The sequence below is a fragment of the Argopecten irradians genome, chromosome 16 (genome assembly GCF_041381155.1).
Source record: "Argopecten irradians isolate NY chromosome 16, Ai_NY, whole genome shotgun sequence".
Taxonomy (NCBI): Eukaryota; Metazoa; Mollusca; class Bivalvia; order Pectinida; family Pectinidae; genus Argopecten; species Argopecten irradians.
This window is the reverse complement of record NC_091149.1, coordinates 11252393-11270350: the sequence shown is the minus strand read 5'-3', so window position 1 is coordinate 11270350 and position 17958 is coordinate 11252393. Positions and strand designations below refer to the sequence as shown.

Here is a 17958-nt window from a genome sequence, read left to right as displayed (position 1 = left end):
TTCAATCACATTGAGCGATATCATTCTGTGTTAACCTTGTGTTGAAAATAAAGATATTCTATCTTTATCTGTCTGTGATTCGATGGACCTTCTTTCTATATGTGGACATACTTACATATGCCCTTATATAGTCAATGGGAGGGGAGTTGCGTTCAAATTAGCATAATTGCAATTGCGTGTGAATACAAACCCAGTGCAAGATCGGACTACTTTTAGTTCACGCTGCGGTAAGATTTTGCGATATATGATAATCTAAAAAAAAAAATCACAGATGAAAGATTTTCTTTGGATTTATGATACACTCAAAGACGTTTTTAGTCTTATATTGCTCTCAAGACTGTTAAATAGAGGATCTGACAAAATTCCATAGGATATATCACGTGGAATTCAAATCAAATCCATATTCTACACCTTGTTATATCAATTGAAAACGATATTTCGTCCCAGTAAACATACATAATAAGCTTTCTTTGGCTCTTTGGGCGAGATGACTACGTTAACTAAAATAATTCTGACAGTTTTTCAAACAATGTCGTCCCCTGAAATTCACTGTCAAAATTTTGCAAGCAGCAATTTGATTGGCCATTTTCAAAGGTCACCTGGACATGACCCCTTATGGGATTTTCTCAGATGCTCTTATCAAAAGTAGTGTTAATAAGGATCTGTATTTTAATCAGATTGATACAATAAAGAGTTGTTATCAGATCCAATTCAATATGTATTGGACATCAAAACAGATTATGTTTTACAAGCATTGTAATAAACAACAAAATGAACCACCTGTCGGGGCTACAACCGGAGGGCTTTCCTCGGGAATGTTCGGGGAATTCCATAGTTACGTCAGTTTGTGTATACGGTCACTAATCTCACCTAAATATATTTAACATCTGATTGGAGAATAATTCTGTGAGCTTCTAAGCGAACAATAGATTAAAAGATCACATATAGGTTTCTAAAAAAACACTACAGGTATCCGAACAGTATCATTCAAAATAGACATACACACACCATGCAAACAATTACCTACCCTCCGTACAAGAACACAAAATATTTGACTATGAAGAAATAAGTCTTCAGATCTATTTCGCGTTTATAAGCAAAACCTTATGTGGCTGCTACGCTAACATCAAAACGCCATTTCGTTTTTTTCGTGTTTTGGTTCAAACTGATTTTGACAACATTTTCGTTAGAGCGACATTATCAAAGCAGATTGCAGTACATATTCTGAATTACATATGCACTTACTAAAGAAAAATAGGCAACTGCAACAAAAAAAGTAGATTCAAATTCAATACATCAGTTCAAAGCATTCTTGATTATACCTCGGAAAATGCTATTGATAGTTATTGGAAATAACTGTAAAGACCAAGTTAGAATTATAAAACAATTGTTATGTCCAACACTTCTGACTTTAAAGTCATATAAAAACCGGTTACGTGCAGTAATTTCAGTATTTTTTGTAAAACTTCCCATTTTCGGTTGCTTTGTAACGAAATTAATGAAAAACCATTATGCTTTAGCAAAATTAGAAAAGGTTGTCACCTCAAGTTTCAAAATATTGCTGGGATATTTTGTATTTTGATCTTTTGTATCTGCTTCTATTCATATTGGCTTTCCAAAAAGCTAAATGGGCTACGCGGAAGCTTATTTGTTTGGTTGGAAAGAATTTAGAATTTTATGCGATTGTATTGCTTAGCAATTTGAAATGCTCTGTAGGAAACCGTTTCATAATTTGCATTTTATTTAATATGCTTCTGTCTTCTTTTATATGTTCCGTTTTCATTCCGCAATTTACTGTCATTCCGCATTCCGTATTTGTACATGTAAATGTTCCATGTTCCGTCTAATATATTATTGTTACACGATGGTGTTCTGTTAAGAAATGTAAAAATAATGTCTACAATATAGTATACTACTACAGATATAATTTTTCCATCTGTAAATTGAACCAGGTTCCTTAAAAATGTTTGGTTATTTTTGGGAAAATCCAAATTCATAATAGCTTAATCATGAATACTTGTTCTACATTTAAATATCAGCAGATGCAAGCGCTGCGTGACCATGATTCATTGTAAATTAGGAACATGTCGTCCGAATCCGGACATATTCAAGTCTGTTTACGTATTTCGTTTTAATATTTGATCAATAGGCAATGCTTGAAACACACGGATCAAGCTTCTGATTCAAACTTCTTGCTACATGACTATCCTTCACGAAACAGAAAGATGGCGTGGATTTCTTATGAAACAAACTGCTACGCCTAGAGCGGCGCAGCAATAATGTATCCAAACACTTTATTAACTTCATTCGTGTCACAATAATGTAGTTGTATAACATAAATACACATTATAGCTTTACAGTTTATTAAGGGTACACTCATATTGTTGAGTTATCTTTATAACATGAAAAACACTATTCAGGTCTATCAATATTCATTTCTGTATTATATGGAACCGCTCTCCGAATACTTCGGGTTGTACAAACAAAATGGGATGTACTTGAACAGCCTGAATGTCATCCATCGCCTAGGAATCAGAGGGTTGTATACATGCAGCCCTTCGCTGTACTGATGCATTTTGGCTCCTTCGTCGGGATCCTGCCAGGCTGTGATACCTCTCTCATTTAATGTACCTAGAAATACCATAGACATTCATATACATTCTTGGAAAAGGGAGCAAAGTCAAATCAACTAAACCTAAGAATCACAATGTGACATTCAACAAGTTCAATTTGAAGTATTTTCGACATGAATGTTTGCATTAGGCTATAATTACCACGGAAATATATAAGGTTGTCTTCCATAAATATATCGCTAAAGGCCCATTACCTTTCCAAAACAGCTTTTAATTTCACAAAAGGGAATGTAAATAACATTGATAATTATGTGGAGTAGCAAATGTTATAATTAAAACGTTAATTCCACACTTCTCATCAACTTCTGAACTGTTTGATTAACATGAAATTCTAGGAAATCTAGCATTTGTTTCGCGTTTGAACATTATCTTAGACTATCGATATTAATTTTCAGATGTTATTATTGTTTTTAGGTCATCTGACCCGAAGGGTCAGGATGAACTATAGTCATCATGTTTCGTTCGTCGTCGTCCGCCGTCCACCGTACGCAGAACGTTAACTTTCCACATTTTTGAACTTCTTCTCATGTTCTACATGTGCGATTTAGCTGAAACTTACTTATTTTTAAGGTTAATCCGAAATCTAAGATGACCGCCACAGCCGCCATCTTGAAAACATATTTTGAACTTCTTATCAAGTTCTACCAGTGCGATTTGACTGAAACTTGCATGAAATGATCCTTATATTGTCCCGGCAACGTGTCGTTATTTTTCGAGTTGATCCAAAATCTAAGATGGCCGTCACAGCCGCCATTTTGAAAACACATTTTGAACTTCTTCTAAAGTTGTACCGATGCGATTTGGCTGATACTTGCATGAAATGATCATGACATGGTCCCGACAAAGTGTTGATATTTTTCGTGTTGATCCAAATGCCATCATAGCCACCATCTTGAAAACACATTTTGAACTTCTTTTCAAGTTTTACCGGTGCCATTTGGCTGTAACTTTCATGAAATGATCCTGACATGGTCCCGACAAAGTGTTGTTACATCTCTGGTTGATCCTAAATTGAAGATGGCTACCATGACACTTTATCTAATTAATTTCTTAAATGATTTTTGCCATGGTTGTCACCTGAGGCCCTAGGGCCTCTTGTTAAGCTTTTTTTTATTTCGGAAAGGTAGTGGTTCTTTTTGTGTGTGATTCATGTGCATTTCTTTCCTTGATATTGATATTACTGAGTCTCCATTCGATACTGTCTGCCACTATTTGCAGTATTCACTACAGCGGTGTACTGAGAGAGACAGCTGGAATATCTCAATGACAAAAATGAATATTTAAAATCAAGACACCAAGGACTAATAAAATCGTCCATGGGTCTGTCAGGTGGACAGGGATATTGCAACCCGAGTGAAAGATTATGGCTGGTCAACCCGAAGCATGCCGAGGGTTGACGGCCAAAATCTTTCACGAAGGTTGAGGTATCCCTGTCCACCTGACAGACCATGTTTGATTCTTCTTCTCCCATACTTACACGAAACATGTTGAAAATACAGTTATATAGAAATATTTCCAAAGAGCCATCATAGAAATGTCGCAATGCGTCAAAATCAATGACGGCGTCGACAATAGACACCGCATGTAATGATAACTTCACGTCATTATCTAGCGCGTGTGAGCTGTCTTTTCCCTACCCCGGTAAAGGACAGATATATCTTTTCCCTAGCAACCGCGTTATAACCCTGTCACGTATGGGAGAATAAAGTCGTCTGTAACAAGGAGAAAAAAATGTCCATGAGGAGAAAGTGTTCTTGAAAATTGGAGTCAAATATAGGTGAAGTGAAAGGTATCCTTATGTAAATCAACTTTCTTTCGCGCAAACAAAATTTCGCATTTTCGATTTAAAATATATTTTCGCGGAAATTAAGATTACGAAATTTGAATGGAAATACCACTGAATTTAGTCGAGGAAAACTTTTGGAGGATAAAAATTCGTGGAGATAAACCTTCGCGAATTAACCTTGATCGCGAAATTCGCAAATAAAATAGTTCGCGATAGAAATTTAGTTTGCGGTATCTGATGATCAGATCAGAATTGAAATGTGAAATTCCCCTTCACAAGCTCTCATAGCAACCATACCTGGAACTGTGTTATCAAGAAAACACGCAGTCAGTCCACCGCACAAATTGGGATTTACCAGGAGGGTTTTCAGAATATTGTTGAAGTAGGGATTCCCTAGAAAGATAAACATAAGGAACTTAATGAAATGTCATATCAGAAGGTACATGTATACATTATTTTCAATTTTGATTAATTAATTATGTCTGTATTGACAATGAACCGATAATGCTGTCTCTATTGTCGATAAGCTGGGTCATTATGAAAAACATCAAATAATGAACGTGAAATAAGTTTATAAATGCAAAATATGTAAACGATTTAAAATATTTTTTTAGGATATCTTTGTAAATATAGCTATGTACATTTATTAAATATTTACCATGTTATTTCCATGGAATATACGTACATTATTTATGACTTTGTTTGCACTTTTGACAAAGAGGTTTTAACAGTTATATATGAAATCGTTAACACAGCATAATGTCAAATATTTGAGTAAAACGTTGTCCCATGCACCGGACAACGACACACAGGGATTAATCATGTGATATGCATCGGGATACCGGCACGGGCTTTACACAAAACCAGATTACATTTATACCGACTCATTTTCTAATTTATAATTCTCTGAAGGGAAGACAATCAATACAAACCAATATTAACATCGTCAGGATAAGCTTCAACCCAGTAAGGTATCATCAGGCCAACAAGAATACTAGTCCCGATTATCGCCAGGTTTCGAGTCGACGAGAGGGACACTACTTGTAGGTTAGAGAGGATGATCCCATTTAGCATCCCGAACATAATGATCATAGCGCCGCCTAGGACAGGCAGAGGGATGCTAATGAAGATTGCCGAGACCTTCCCAACAAGTCCAAACACCATGTATATGAGGGACACCCACCAAAACACGTTTCTACTTGCTACCTGTAATCAATATATTCCTTTAGTGAATTTTCTTTGTAAAGTGTTGTTTTAAAAAAGGAGGTTTAATGGACTTGACAGTTATATATGCCGTAATGTTTATAAATACGAATAAGGGAAACTTTTAATATGTTATTTACCACAACAAATCACTAACATTTTGATAATTACATTGTTATATTGCATAGGTATTTTTTTCTGTACAAGAACACTGATACCTATATAAGTCAGAAGCAGAGAATAATCAATTTTCCAAACAATTTCATATCATCATTATCGATTATACATTCTAGTAGTCATCAATCGTTATCTCTTATCTTTTCTGGAATTTGAAATCTAGAGTTTTTTATTAGCTAGGATTGCAACGCCTCTGGAGGCTGAAGTTCTATTAGTCCATATACGTTACCACATCCAAATGTGTCTATTCATAATAAAGTATAATATCGCAATTATGACATGGTAACACAACACTTAATCCTACAATAACGTATTCATTTGATATCTCAAGCCACTGACCCTTGTGACTCCTATTGCCCCTATGTTACCACCGGAAGTTGTTGTTGCGTGTCCACAACCAATCATGCCAGAGAGAATACTGCCGAACCCTTCGATAGCTATCCCCCTGTTTACTGCATGTCGTGGAGGGGGAGGTACGTCACACACTCTGGCGCATGCGTAGTAGTCTCCAATCGAGTCCAAGATTGAAGTTACGGTGGCGATGAGAAAGGCAATGAAAATACCAGCATTGAAAGATGGCGGTCCAAATTGATCTGGAATTTGTGAAAATCAAACTGATATAACTGATATTGTTCAAAGAACTTTCCATTTTACCACATGTTAATTTCCAATGCGATGTTTTTTAAGTGATCGTTAACTTAGTTTATTGCATTGGCTAGTGAAGTTGATGTGTGTTGTGCCGATATTTATGCTATGTCAGAAAACTATGCCGGTAATTTACAAATCGACTTCTGCACATGGAATCGCACTCGATCTACCGAAATTAATGATAATTAAGCCAGCTGGAAAAAACCACAGGAACAATTACAGTAAAAATACGTATAATAAACACACTTACAACGAATTCATGGTTATAACGAAGCAATTTTTCATTCCCTGTCAAGGTTCTTATACGATGTTTGCAATATTTATAAAGCGAACTATGTTTATAACGAAATTATTTTGATGGTCCATATATGTTCGTTATAACGAAAGAGCGCAAACATATTAATAGTATTAAAATACCAACTTGGGTAAGGCATTTTAAACCAGGTGGCACTGTTGATGATCCCCGAGCGTGCATCTATACGAGCCACGTATTGGTAATTAGCAGGATCATCCGGCAATGTACCCGTCAGAGTCAAAATGGCCGATAACCCCCATCCAACCATTATGCCGATCAAAATCTGCAAATAGATACAAAATATACTATGTGGTTATCTTATTCTTTGATCACATCAAGATTATATTAAATTTGTATTTGCCGTAATTGTCATGCTCAAGAATCAAGATGAGTTTATGATATTTCATATTATAAATCACAAACATTTTGGGAATTAGAATTTTTACAATTGATAGGTTTTCATTTTACAAGTACAAATAAAAGCTGAAAATGATGTCTGGCAGTAATGCCAAAAACATTAAATTTACAATTTCATTTCATATTAAAAAATACATAAGGCATAAAAAACAAGAATTCTACAGTGTATACATTCTATGTTGTAACTAGTGTTTGTAAGGCATCATATATGTTTCTCTGTCCATTTCAATGATTCTCACAGCTTTATTTATATCAAACCTGGTGGTTTTTAAGGAATTATTGAAAACAGCATGTCAAAATGTTCGCCCAGTCACATATAACTTTACGATTATGTACAATATACTACATAAAACTGCCATAATATATGTCATTGATAATACTGCAAATATTTGCACATCAAGCAATCTTTTTTTAAACTGGTAACTGGGATTGCTTCAGGCAACGACGTCATCAAGATGTCAATGAAGATCATTTTGACGACACGTTGATGATAATTGTTTCTAATCTTTCAAACTAACTGTTGCCAAAGGACACTTTTACCACGTACCGAGAATACTTGGTGAAATGGGTACCAATACCAATAGAACCCTCTCCGTTTTGACCAGGCCGGCCATGGCATCTTCTTATGTCCCAGGTAAAGTGATAAAAGAATGGCCGTCCCTGCTGTTCTGATAATTCAAACCGAAAAACATAACTTAGATGTATTACAGGATCTTTGTTCCGTCTCAATAATATTATCATACATAATATTCCATATAACATACGTATTCAGAGTAAAATATCACTATGAAATGAAATGCGAATAGGAATCTGAATTGAAATCTGATTGATGAAATATGCAAATAATTGTAGCAAACCTTTAATATGTAAATACAAAGTATAGAACAAATTACCTTCTTCAACGTCTACGTTAAAACATCACAATGCACCATAAGTCATTCCATTCTCGTTCTTCTTTATTTTATCGATTGTCTTTAGTAGTTAAAAATGCTCCACAGCCAACAGAGCATTGACGATACTAATAATTTTAACAATAATTGATATTTAATCGTGTATATATGTCTGATTTACACAAAAATTATGAACTAATAATTTATTTTGCATTTGGTGCACAATCAGTTCTTCATTCTATGAGAATATAGTGCCGAGGATTTTTTTTCCGGCATGCACTAAAATACTTTTGATATTTTTATCTTGAGTTAAATTAGAAGCTAAAACTTTTCAATGATCGTAATGTTGTAAAGTAAGTAACTTTTGCAAATGAAGAAAACACTTAATCGTCTACTCCCTTTTTTGATTGAGAAAAAATAGCACTGTAGGCAGGGCGTTAGAACAGCACATGTTGAAATGATTCCTCTACATACATGGCAGAAATGATATTGTATATTGATGTGTAGACTATAATACATGTATTTCGTGTTGTTTTTGTATCTGATTAGTAGAGCGCAGAAATATAAATCAAACCCATGTTTATTTTACAGTGATCTGGGCCTGGCACCATTAAACTTTCTCAGACAAAGTTTTTACTCAAGTCTATGTTAATCATATACTTGAGTAAAACATTTGTCCGAGAACAGTTTTATGATGCCGGGCCCTGTTATTTTCATATCAATTCATTGTAATCGAATGTTAAAAAAAAACCGTTTCGTATTTCACTTTGCATGTATATTCTCAACAAAGTTCAGTCGCTTGTTTAAAACAATCACTAAAATACGTCTTAGCATATATTTATTAGTGTGAGTGATTAATCTAGTTGACCTTTCAACCTCAATATCAACTCGAACCTATCAATCCAAAATTTTGTTACTATTCAGAGTTTCGTGTAAATCCACAATTTACACGGAATCCAAAATCCCTTTATACGTTTTCATCTGGAAACCAAAAGAACAATTTATTTTTAGTAACAGTAATCATTGTGGTTGACGTTTTTGACCCCAAAATCAATTCCGAACTATATTTGAACATACGATGTAATTTTATGAAGTGTTGATAATCCGTCAATGTGTTTTCAAGTCATCGGCTGGAAACCAACACACGGACAGACAGACAGACAGTCATACCTTTACTTAAATTAATTTGTCTTTGTATATTACAGAGTTACCTCCTCTTGCAGGTAGATGTTTATTGTGACGTCATAAATTTGTGTCCGAAATTCACGTCGTTTTCTCCTAAAAGTATGACGCTACGCTTGCAAACACATAACGTCACAATCAATATCTACTCACAAGGGAGCTAACTCTGCAATATGCAAAAAACGGGATAGTTCCCCGGTCTCACTAACAGGAGAACTTACATAATTGATATTCCCCAGTGGGCTTTAGCAAACTTCGCCGTCGCCCTTGACAGAAATATGCCGCTGAGTAAAATAGTAGGTACAACGGTGATCGGCCCAATAAACCGGAGTAGAAAACCGACTGTACCTGTCATCCCTATCAGGCAGTGGACTAATCCAACCACAATAAGACAGCCCTGAAACTGTAAGGTGTTATCACATGTATAGAACATATTCGGTAATTGTTTTATTTTACAACAACAGCAATATACAGACAAAAGCAAATTGTCCTTCTATTCATGAACCCTATTTTCTATTCTCATTTTCATTCTCACCGTGATTGACATTCAAACTTAATGATTAATCACAATCATCATAACTCATCATAACTCATCCTCATTATCATAATCACTCATTATTACCAACATATAAAGTTACTCTTATTATCAAAAACCTTAGTAACTTTGTTAATTATAATAAATAATTAACTGGTTATATAATATGATTACATCAAATTAGTTTTTTTGTGTTACGTTATTTATATCATTAATATAGTGAAAGGAGGCAATGTTATGCAACCAGTTAATTATTTATTATTATCAACAAAGTAAATAAGGTTTTTGATAATAAGGGTAAGTCGGGACTTTAACAAATTTTGTTTTCGAGAACTAGCTGGTTTTACTATAAAAGATGCAAGCAACAAGATAGATGTAATATAATATCACGCAATTTTCATATATGGAGAATTGACTTTCAGTTGCGGTTTTCCTTGAACTGGCAGGATATCATATTTGCAATTTAACGTCGATGTATGAAAGAAACATTCTCTTTCATTTTGATATGAAGGATAGGAATATTCTACCTTCTGGAAAACAAAAGAAAAATGTCTTATAATCTTGTCCTTTCTATAGTTCTATATCATTGTGGCTGCTGCTCCTATTGCATGATCGTAAAATACGACTTAAGTTAGGACCAGATCTTTTTTTCCTCCTTCCTAACTGATTTTCTTTCTCCCATCGTCTGCCTTGGCACTTATTTTTGGCCTTCAAATAGACGCTCGCCATGTAAGGAAGGCTTTTGGTTCTGTCTCCTGGCTGGGTTAATAAACTTGAACACGCATGTCAGATGAAAATTAACTTTGAAAAGTTTGTCTCTTTAATGAAATGATGCCATCTGCAAAATGTTGTCTTCCAATATCTTACCTCTTGCAGTTTCGAAAAAGCTAGTTCCCTTTTCAGGCTTATCATGTCCATTGTTGTGTTGTTCTCGAGTAGACTACCATTTGTTGTTGAGTTATTGGTATGGATGTTGGTCTGTGGATCTGTAACATGTTTTAACAGATTATAAAACATGTCCACTATACCTATAACACGGGTGAGATGTAATCATCGCTGGGTACCGCAGAATCAAACCAAAAATAGATTCCTGGAAATTCCCTTTTGGGCTCAAGATTTCATAGAGAGTTGAATGTTTTGGAGCCTGCTGATTGGATATTCAGGGCGCATCAGTTTCAAATGTTTAATGTGTGGGTTGGGCAATACATGTAGATGTAAATTATGTAAAGAAATTTTAAAATTCTGTCAAGTGTGTTTCTGACAGGGTGAGGTCAAATCAATATTGAAATTTCATAAATATTTCGGTCAATATTTGGTGCGGAATTCAACATTAGATGGCACCTCCCACATGAAAGTTTGGCAAGATGGTAAATCTTCTTTTTATTCACTGAGGTATACGAGATGCCATTCTTCAAAATTAGTGACAGATGACTAGACTCCATTTGGTTGTGCGGTCTCTAATAAACCTACAAATACTGTTAACAAACTTTCTTTCGCGGTTACTTAATTTCGCGATTTCTATTTCAAAAGATTTGCAGATTTAAAAAAAAATGACTGGAAATTCCTATCAGTATCATTGATGTAGATGCTAGTTCGCAGAATTTAACTTCCGCGATTTTATTTGAATCGCAAAATTCGCGAAAGTCAATTGCACGGGGAAAAAAGTTGGTTTTAGAGTATGTCAATAATTTTCACGAGGCAATTTATGCTGTCAACCAACGTATAATCGCAGTGATTTATAACGCATTCTCATATCTAAGGGCGTTTCTGTGGATATTTTATTTCGCGATATAGACATTTTCGTGGCAATTTATTTCTGTGATTTCTTAATTCAGCAAATCTGTTGGTTTTCAAAAAAAATAATGAAGACGAAATAGCATGTCACTTTAATAGTCTTTAGGGTTTTGCAACAAATTTCGAACATAGCGAAATACAGAAAAAAACACGAGATAGAAGCTCTTAACAGTAAAGCAAACTACTTTAAACATTTCAATTTTAAAAAGCGATTGAAATTCAGATCCACTTATGTAAGCGTTATCTTGTATATATACTACTCAAAATTTGCTAAGGATCACTTTTATTTTGTAGTATATCAAATTCATTTAATTGTACAATATTCATAAAAATACTTTAATGATGTCTTTAAGATGTCTAAACACAGGTTCCAACAAGAAAACTATGGAATTTTCACGAGTGCTCGATACATTACTTGCGAAACAGAGCTACCCCCAAAAATCACAAAAACACTGCAATGAGAGCGAAAATGAAATTCGTGTTAAAAAAATTTTTTCGTGTAATTTTCATTTCAGTATATTGTGTGACGTCTCCTAGCTTCAATAAGACTTCGACATCGCCGACGCATGCTTGCAATTAATTCCCGTTTCCGGTTTTGTTGGATGGATGCCCATTCCTCTTGCAGGGCTATTCCATGTTTTTGCAGTGACCTATGATGGTAAACACGGGAAGAAATGGATTACTGTAGCATGTTCTACACGTGCTCTATCGGATTTATATCCGGGGAACGAGCAGGCCAGTCCATGCGTTCGATAGTTTCCTTCTGAAGCTCGTCGTCAGAGGTTTAGTGACGCTACGTCACTACGAAATGACTTCATAAACGTCACTGGAACTCGAATATCTACGCAATCTGTACATAATCATGCAGACTGAAGTTCCGTACCTGCAGAGAGGATTCCCTTGACTGGTAGGCATGCTCAGGCTACACTTTCATTGGCCCACGATCATGCGAGATGGACTATCAGAGACTGGAGCCCTGTTCTGTTCACAGACAAGTCCAGATTCTGTCTCGACTTCACAGACAGGCGTGCTAGAATGTGGAGACTACCAAATGAACGATTTCCTACAGCCAATGTCTCCGAACACGACCGACATGGCGGCGGGTCTGTAATGGTCTGGGGCGGTATAAGTGTCCAAAGTAAAACAGATCTCCATGTCTTCCCGAACGGCAATTTGATAACCCAGAGGTACTGCGATGAAGTCCTCGATGTCTACATTAGACCATATGCTGGTGCTATCGGTCTGAAATTCATCCTTATTGATGATAACGCTCATCCATATATAGCTTGGGTCACTGTCACCTATCTTCAGGGGAAAACTATCAAATGCATGGACTGGCTTGCTCGTTCTCCGGATCTAAATCTGATAGAGCACGTGTGGGTCATGCTTCAGGAATCCATTTCTTCCAGCGTTTACCAGCCAAGGTCACCGCAAGAACTTGGAACGGTTCTTCGAGAGGAATGGGCATTCATCCAGCAAAACCGGAAACGGGACTTAATTGCGAGCATGCGTCGGCGATGTCGCAGTGTTATTGAAACTAGGGGACGTCACACAATATGCTGAAATGAAAATTACACGAGAAAACTGTTTTAACGCGAATTTCATTTTCGCTCCCATTGCCGTGTTTTTGCGATTTTGGGGGGTAGCTCTGTTTCGCAATTAATATATCGAGCACACGTGGAAATTCCATAGTTTTTCTGCTGTAGCCTGTGTTTAATCATGTTAAAGACATCATTTAATCATTTTTATGAATATTGTACAATTACATGAATTTGATTTACTGAAAAATAAAAGTGATCCTTAGCAAATTTTGAGTAGTATATATATCAATTATGGACCTTTTTAGGTCCATATGGTGTTATATCGCACCATATGGACCAAAATAAAAGTCCATGATTTTTTGTATTAGATATGTTATTTCTTTAACAAATGTCGAAAACATCTCAAATGTGCATATCAAAACAAGAAAAAAACATTGGTTAGAGAACGCCACCCTGAAAAATGCACCGTTTAGGCAATGAAGTTCGCAAATGAATATTGAATCGGTATTTCTAAAAATTGAAATACCGAGTGAGAGCATAACTAATATACATCTTTAATCACTAACCTGTGATATCACAAACGTTTTTGTTCAGCATGCGTATGGCCATCAAAGGGATAACATAATCTGCACACGACCCCTGAAACACTGGCAGCCTGTGGAAGAATATATACTGGTGTGAAAAACAATTTGATACATCATTTTTCATGAGAATGTAAACGTCATACTGGATAATTTCTGGAAAAAAATAACATAGTTCAAATATTTTTAGTGACAGTCAAATAAATGTTCATTCTTAATTTCGCTTTCCAACAGATAAAATATATCTAAAGTAGTTTTTGTTATAATTGTTGATCGCTAAACATAGAGGGAGCGGGACGATTGGTTTGTTCGCTGTCGAAATTTGAGTGTTGTTTGGTTTCGGTCAGTTTGCTTCAGTGATATGGCAATTTTTCAGTTGGTCTATAAGAAGGAGACATCAAACAACATACAATGGAGACAATCTTAAAAATGTGTTAGTTGTTTGGGTCTTAAGCTTAATCAACCAGTCAAATTGGTTAATTTTGAATTAAGTAAACAAAAACAGTGTCAGAAAAATACCCCCCCCAAAAAAAAAAAAAAAAAAAAAAAAAAAAATGTAAAATTTTATTTTGGTGAAAATATTCAATAAATATATTGAGTGCAGATAACGGCAGTTGTAGCCCACTATATCATCACAAGTATAGGTTGGGAGTTGGAATTAGTATTTAATGACATTAAATGACATTTAATGACAGATTTCTGGTACAGGATAATATATCCTCTACACCAGACTCAAATTTTGTACATACTTTATGAATACAGTTATTGATTGTAATATCACCTCAGGTTGTCAATTGAAATAATAAAATAGATCGATATTTTTCCAATGTCTATACAGTTCATTTTTAAAACAATTTAAGTTCTTAGCACAAACAACACTCTCTGGTAAGTTGTTCCACACCGCTGCAGTACGTAGTGAAAAACTGTTTTTTCTCTTTACAGTGTTATATTGTTGAGGGTATACTTTTAAAGAATTTCCTCTTTTTCCCGACCGCGACGAAACATCTTTCCACATCTTCAAAAATCCCGTAGCTTCACGATCGTACATTCCGTTGGTTATTTTGTAAATTTCAATCATATGTCCTCGTTGTCTCCTGAACGCTAATGTTGGTAACTGTAGATATTTTAGTCTGTCTATGTATGAAAGGTTTTTAATTTCAGCGACCAGCTTCGTTGCCCTTCTTTGTACTCCTTCGATTTTTTCGATGTATTTCGCTTTGTGCGAAAACCAGATAGCACATGCGAAATCAAGACGAGTTCTCACTTATGATTTATATTATAATAGAAAGGTTTCTTTGTCAAAATTTATAAATGCTCTTCTTATTATTGCCATCATCATATTTGCTCTTTTGATTTTTTCAAATATATGTTTTTCGAATTCGAGATTGCTATCGATCATTACTCCTAAGTCTTTTTCCACTTGTGATTTCTTTAGAGTTGTATCAGCAAGATAGTACGTGCAATCGTTAACACTTGTCCTTCCTAAGTGCATGTGTACACATTTCCCAGGATGCAATTTCAAGAGCCATGTATCACACCATGCTACCATATTATGGAGATCTTCTTGTAGAATGGGTGTAGGTTTGGTTATACTGACCATGTGTAGACTACACCAATTCCATCTTATTTCATCATATTACAGAGTTAGCTCCCTTATGGGTAGGTATCTATGATGACGTACTATTTTGTGTGCGCAATTATCTTCGTTTCCTCCAAAAGGTATGACGTTACGCTCGCAAACACATGACGTCACAATGAATACCTACCTTATAAGGGCAGATAACTCTGTAATATGCAAATACAGAATAACGGTCACAGACCTCTACGCATCACCCTCGAGCGATTGGACTCCCGAGAGATGAAACCAATACTATGGAATCCCGGCTCGTCTAGTGCTCGTACAACACTGTGTGGTAATTTACTGGCTTTTCAGCTCATAGGAATGGTTACAGTGCGTCATTAACGTATTTTGTACGATTCGCGAACCAATAGATTTAAGGTTAGAACATACATATGCTTTTGTTTGATTATCTTAATGCCCTATTAACGGCGTTTTTACACTCAGCCAACATATCCCATTTTAACAATGGGGGATGAACAATAGAGAGATACAGGGGCTAATTTCAGATAAATTGTAGTACAGGAAGTAATAGAAAATGACTTGGGTGGTATTTATCTTTGCTACACCTGTACTATACGGTCACAGTAAGTACCAGTACTTTAGTCCTTTTGATAAAAAATGATAAAAAGGTGTGAGTTAATGTTTTATCGCATACCTGTACATGACTCTGCCTAATCCGTGAGATATTGCCCTACCTGTGCTAACTAACAACATTGATGATAAAATATACATTTTCCTACTGGCATTATATAGATATATAATTTCTACAAGAGGCTTTATTTAAAGATGCGCCATCGAGCATAAACGATAATCATCACTTGAACAACAACTGATGTTTAATCATGTAAATGTCTAATTAACACATACATACGAATTAATTTACTTTGCTTTTGGTACATACGCAATCAGTACCTCATTCCATTTAGGGCATCGTACCGTGGATGTTTCCCCGCATGGGATTCGAACTCACGAACCAGAGGTATAGAGCTTATGACTCAGCTTACCTGACGCCAATAGTGACCATTAGAAGTGTTGTGAGACCGCTCATGAACATGGCCGAGCTCAAAAGATCCGTCTTGATGTCAGGAAAATCGTTTGCGCAAGCGGCATCCGCTACGAAGGAGGAGACAGCTAACGAGGATGATAGCACTATCAGAACTTGCTGCAAAAGAAAGAGTGAAGCAAAACTGGAACGGATTCCCAACGATAAATCTAACCCGCATTACCTTTTAGGTGCAACTGTGAATGTGTACACGTATAAACACAGTATAGTTAAAAAACTATACTATTTAAAGTTTTCAAAAAATCCAAACCATATTACTTTTTAGAAGCAATCCTTTGAGATACAACTCAGAATGTGTATATATATAATAATCGAACATGTTGAGATACAATGTTACACAAAATAGTTTAAAAATAATGTTTAAAGTTTTCAAATAAGTAAGTCGACAAATACAACAGTAATTTATATTATGAACAATTACATTACCCTTAAGCTTTATGTTTCATATTTCGAAACCAAACACGTTGAATAAAGTAAAAAAAAAAGATTTTAAAAAATTACATGATAACTGATATTACATGTACCTGAAAAGCACAGAAGATGGCCATCTGCACAGGAGTACGGTCAGATATGTTATAAAGAAGTCGTTTTGGCTTGTTATCATACTCTGTAACTACTGTTGTATCAATATCTTCGTCAGGTTTTCTAATATCCATGGGTGCCGCAAAATCATCCATGTTGAAATCTTTCATAAATACATTCAGAGAAATACGGGAAGGTTGCCTCAGCGAAACGAAAACTGTTTTATGAGAATCGTCCAATAGCAAAGAAATTTGGTCTACTGGTGAAACGTTGTAACTGTCCTTACGATAGTTAAATCAGTTAAATATCATATATGCGACGCAATGTGATTACAGATGTATTCCGAAACAAAACGTCATTTGAGATTGTTTTCGTGACTTGTTAACTGAAGACAAAAAATATATACATAAGAGTTGACCTGAATATATTAAATACCTGTCAATTTATGCTTGGCTTATATGTCCTTACTTGTGCACGAATACGGAGTATAGATTATCGGTATAATCTTGTAGTTATGACGTTCGTGTCAAAAATAATTCAACGAAACATTCCTCTACCATTTAAGTATCGATGTCACTGATTTTTTTTTTAATTCATCGAGGTATAAAAGAAATTTTGTTTGCAAACTGTGTTAATCCGCGTAGTTTTTATAACTTATTGAGCAGACAATTTCCCCCTTTCATTCAGTATTCAGGGTTCAACATTTTGATTTGATAACCTAAAAGATCAGGAAAGAACATTTCTGAAGATTCTTATAAAATTTTGCAAAATTTGTATTACCAGAAATTATTTTATCTTAATTTGAAAACTGTCCTTTAACTGCGATAAGTCTTTTGAACAACTGGACCAAAGTTGGAGGTAACGGAGTAAGAACTTGGCTACATATGTCAATCAAATTGGAAACTTACCGGTAAAAAGGTAGTGACCAGTTAAAAATAAGGTCTACCTGAGCTACACCGAGATGCATAAAATGTCTGACCTTTCGTTTTTTTAATGTAACCACAGGCATGTAATATGTCATGAACGTTTATATAACACTTTCATATCCAAATATATATTCAATACCATAG

At 35.2% G+C, this 17958-nt stretch overlaps 1 protein-coding gene across 1 annotated transcript; it reads right to left on the bottom strand.

Annotated features, from left to right (window-relative positions):
• Positions 1 to 277: 277 nt before the first annotated feature.
• Positions 278 to 17253, bottom strand: LOC138310577 (solute carrier family 23 member 2-like). Its single transcript, XM_069251849.1, has 11 exons — positions 16891 to 17253; positions 16308 to 16465; positions 13668 to 13756; positions 10634 to 10752; positions 9453 to 9634; positions 7707 to 7827; positions 6869 to 7025; positions 6139 to 6392; positions 5352 to 5625; positions 4717 to 4812; positions 278 to 2631 (listed from the first exon to the last, which is right to left on the bottom strand). The coding sequence occupies exons 1-11, from the start codon at positions 17056 to 17058 to the stop codon at positions 2444 to 2446; spliced, it is 1806 nt and encodes a 601-aa protein (XP_069107950.1). The 5' UTR covers positions 17059 to 17253; the 3' UTR covers positions 278 to 2443.
• Positions 17254 to 17958: the final 705 nt, after the last annotated feature.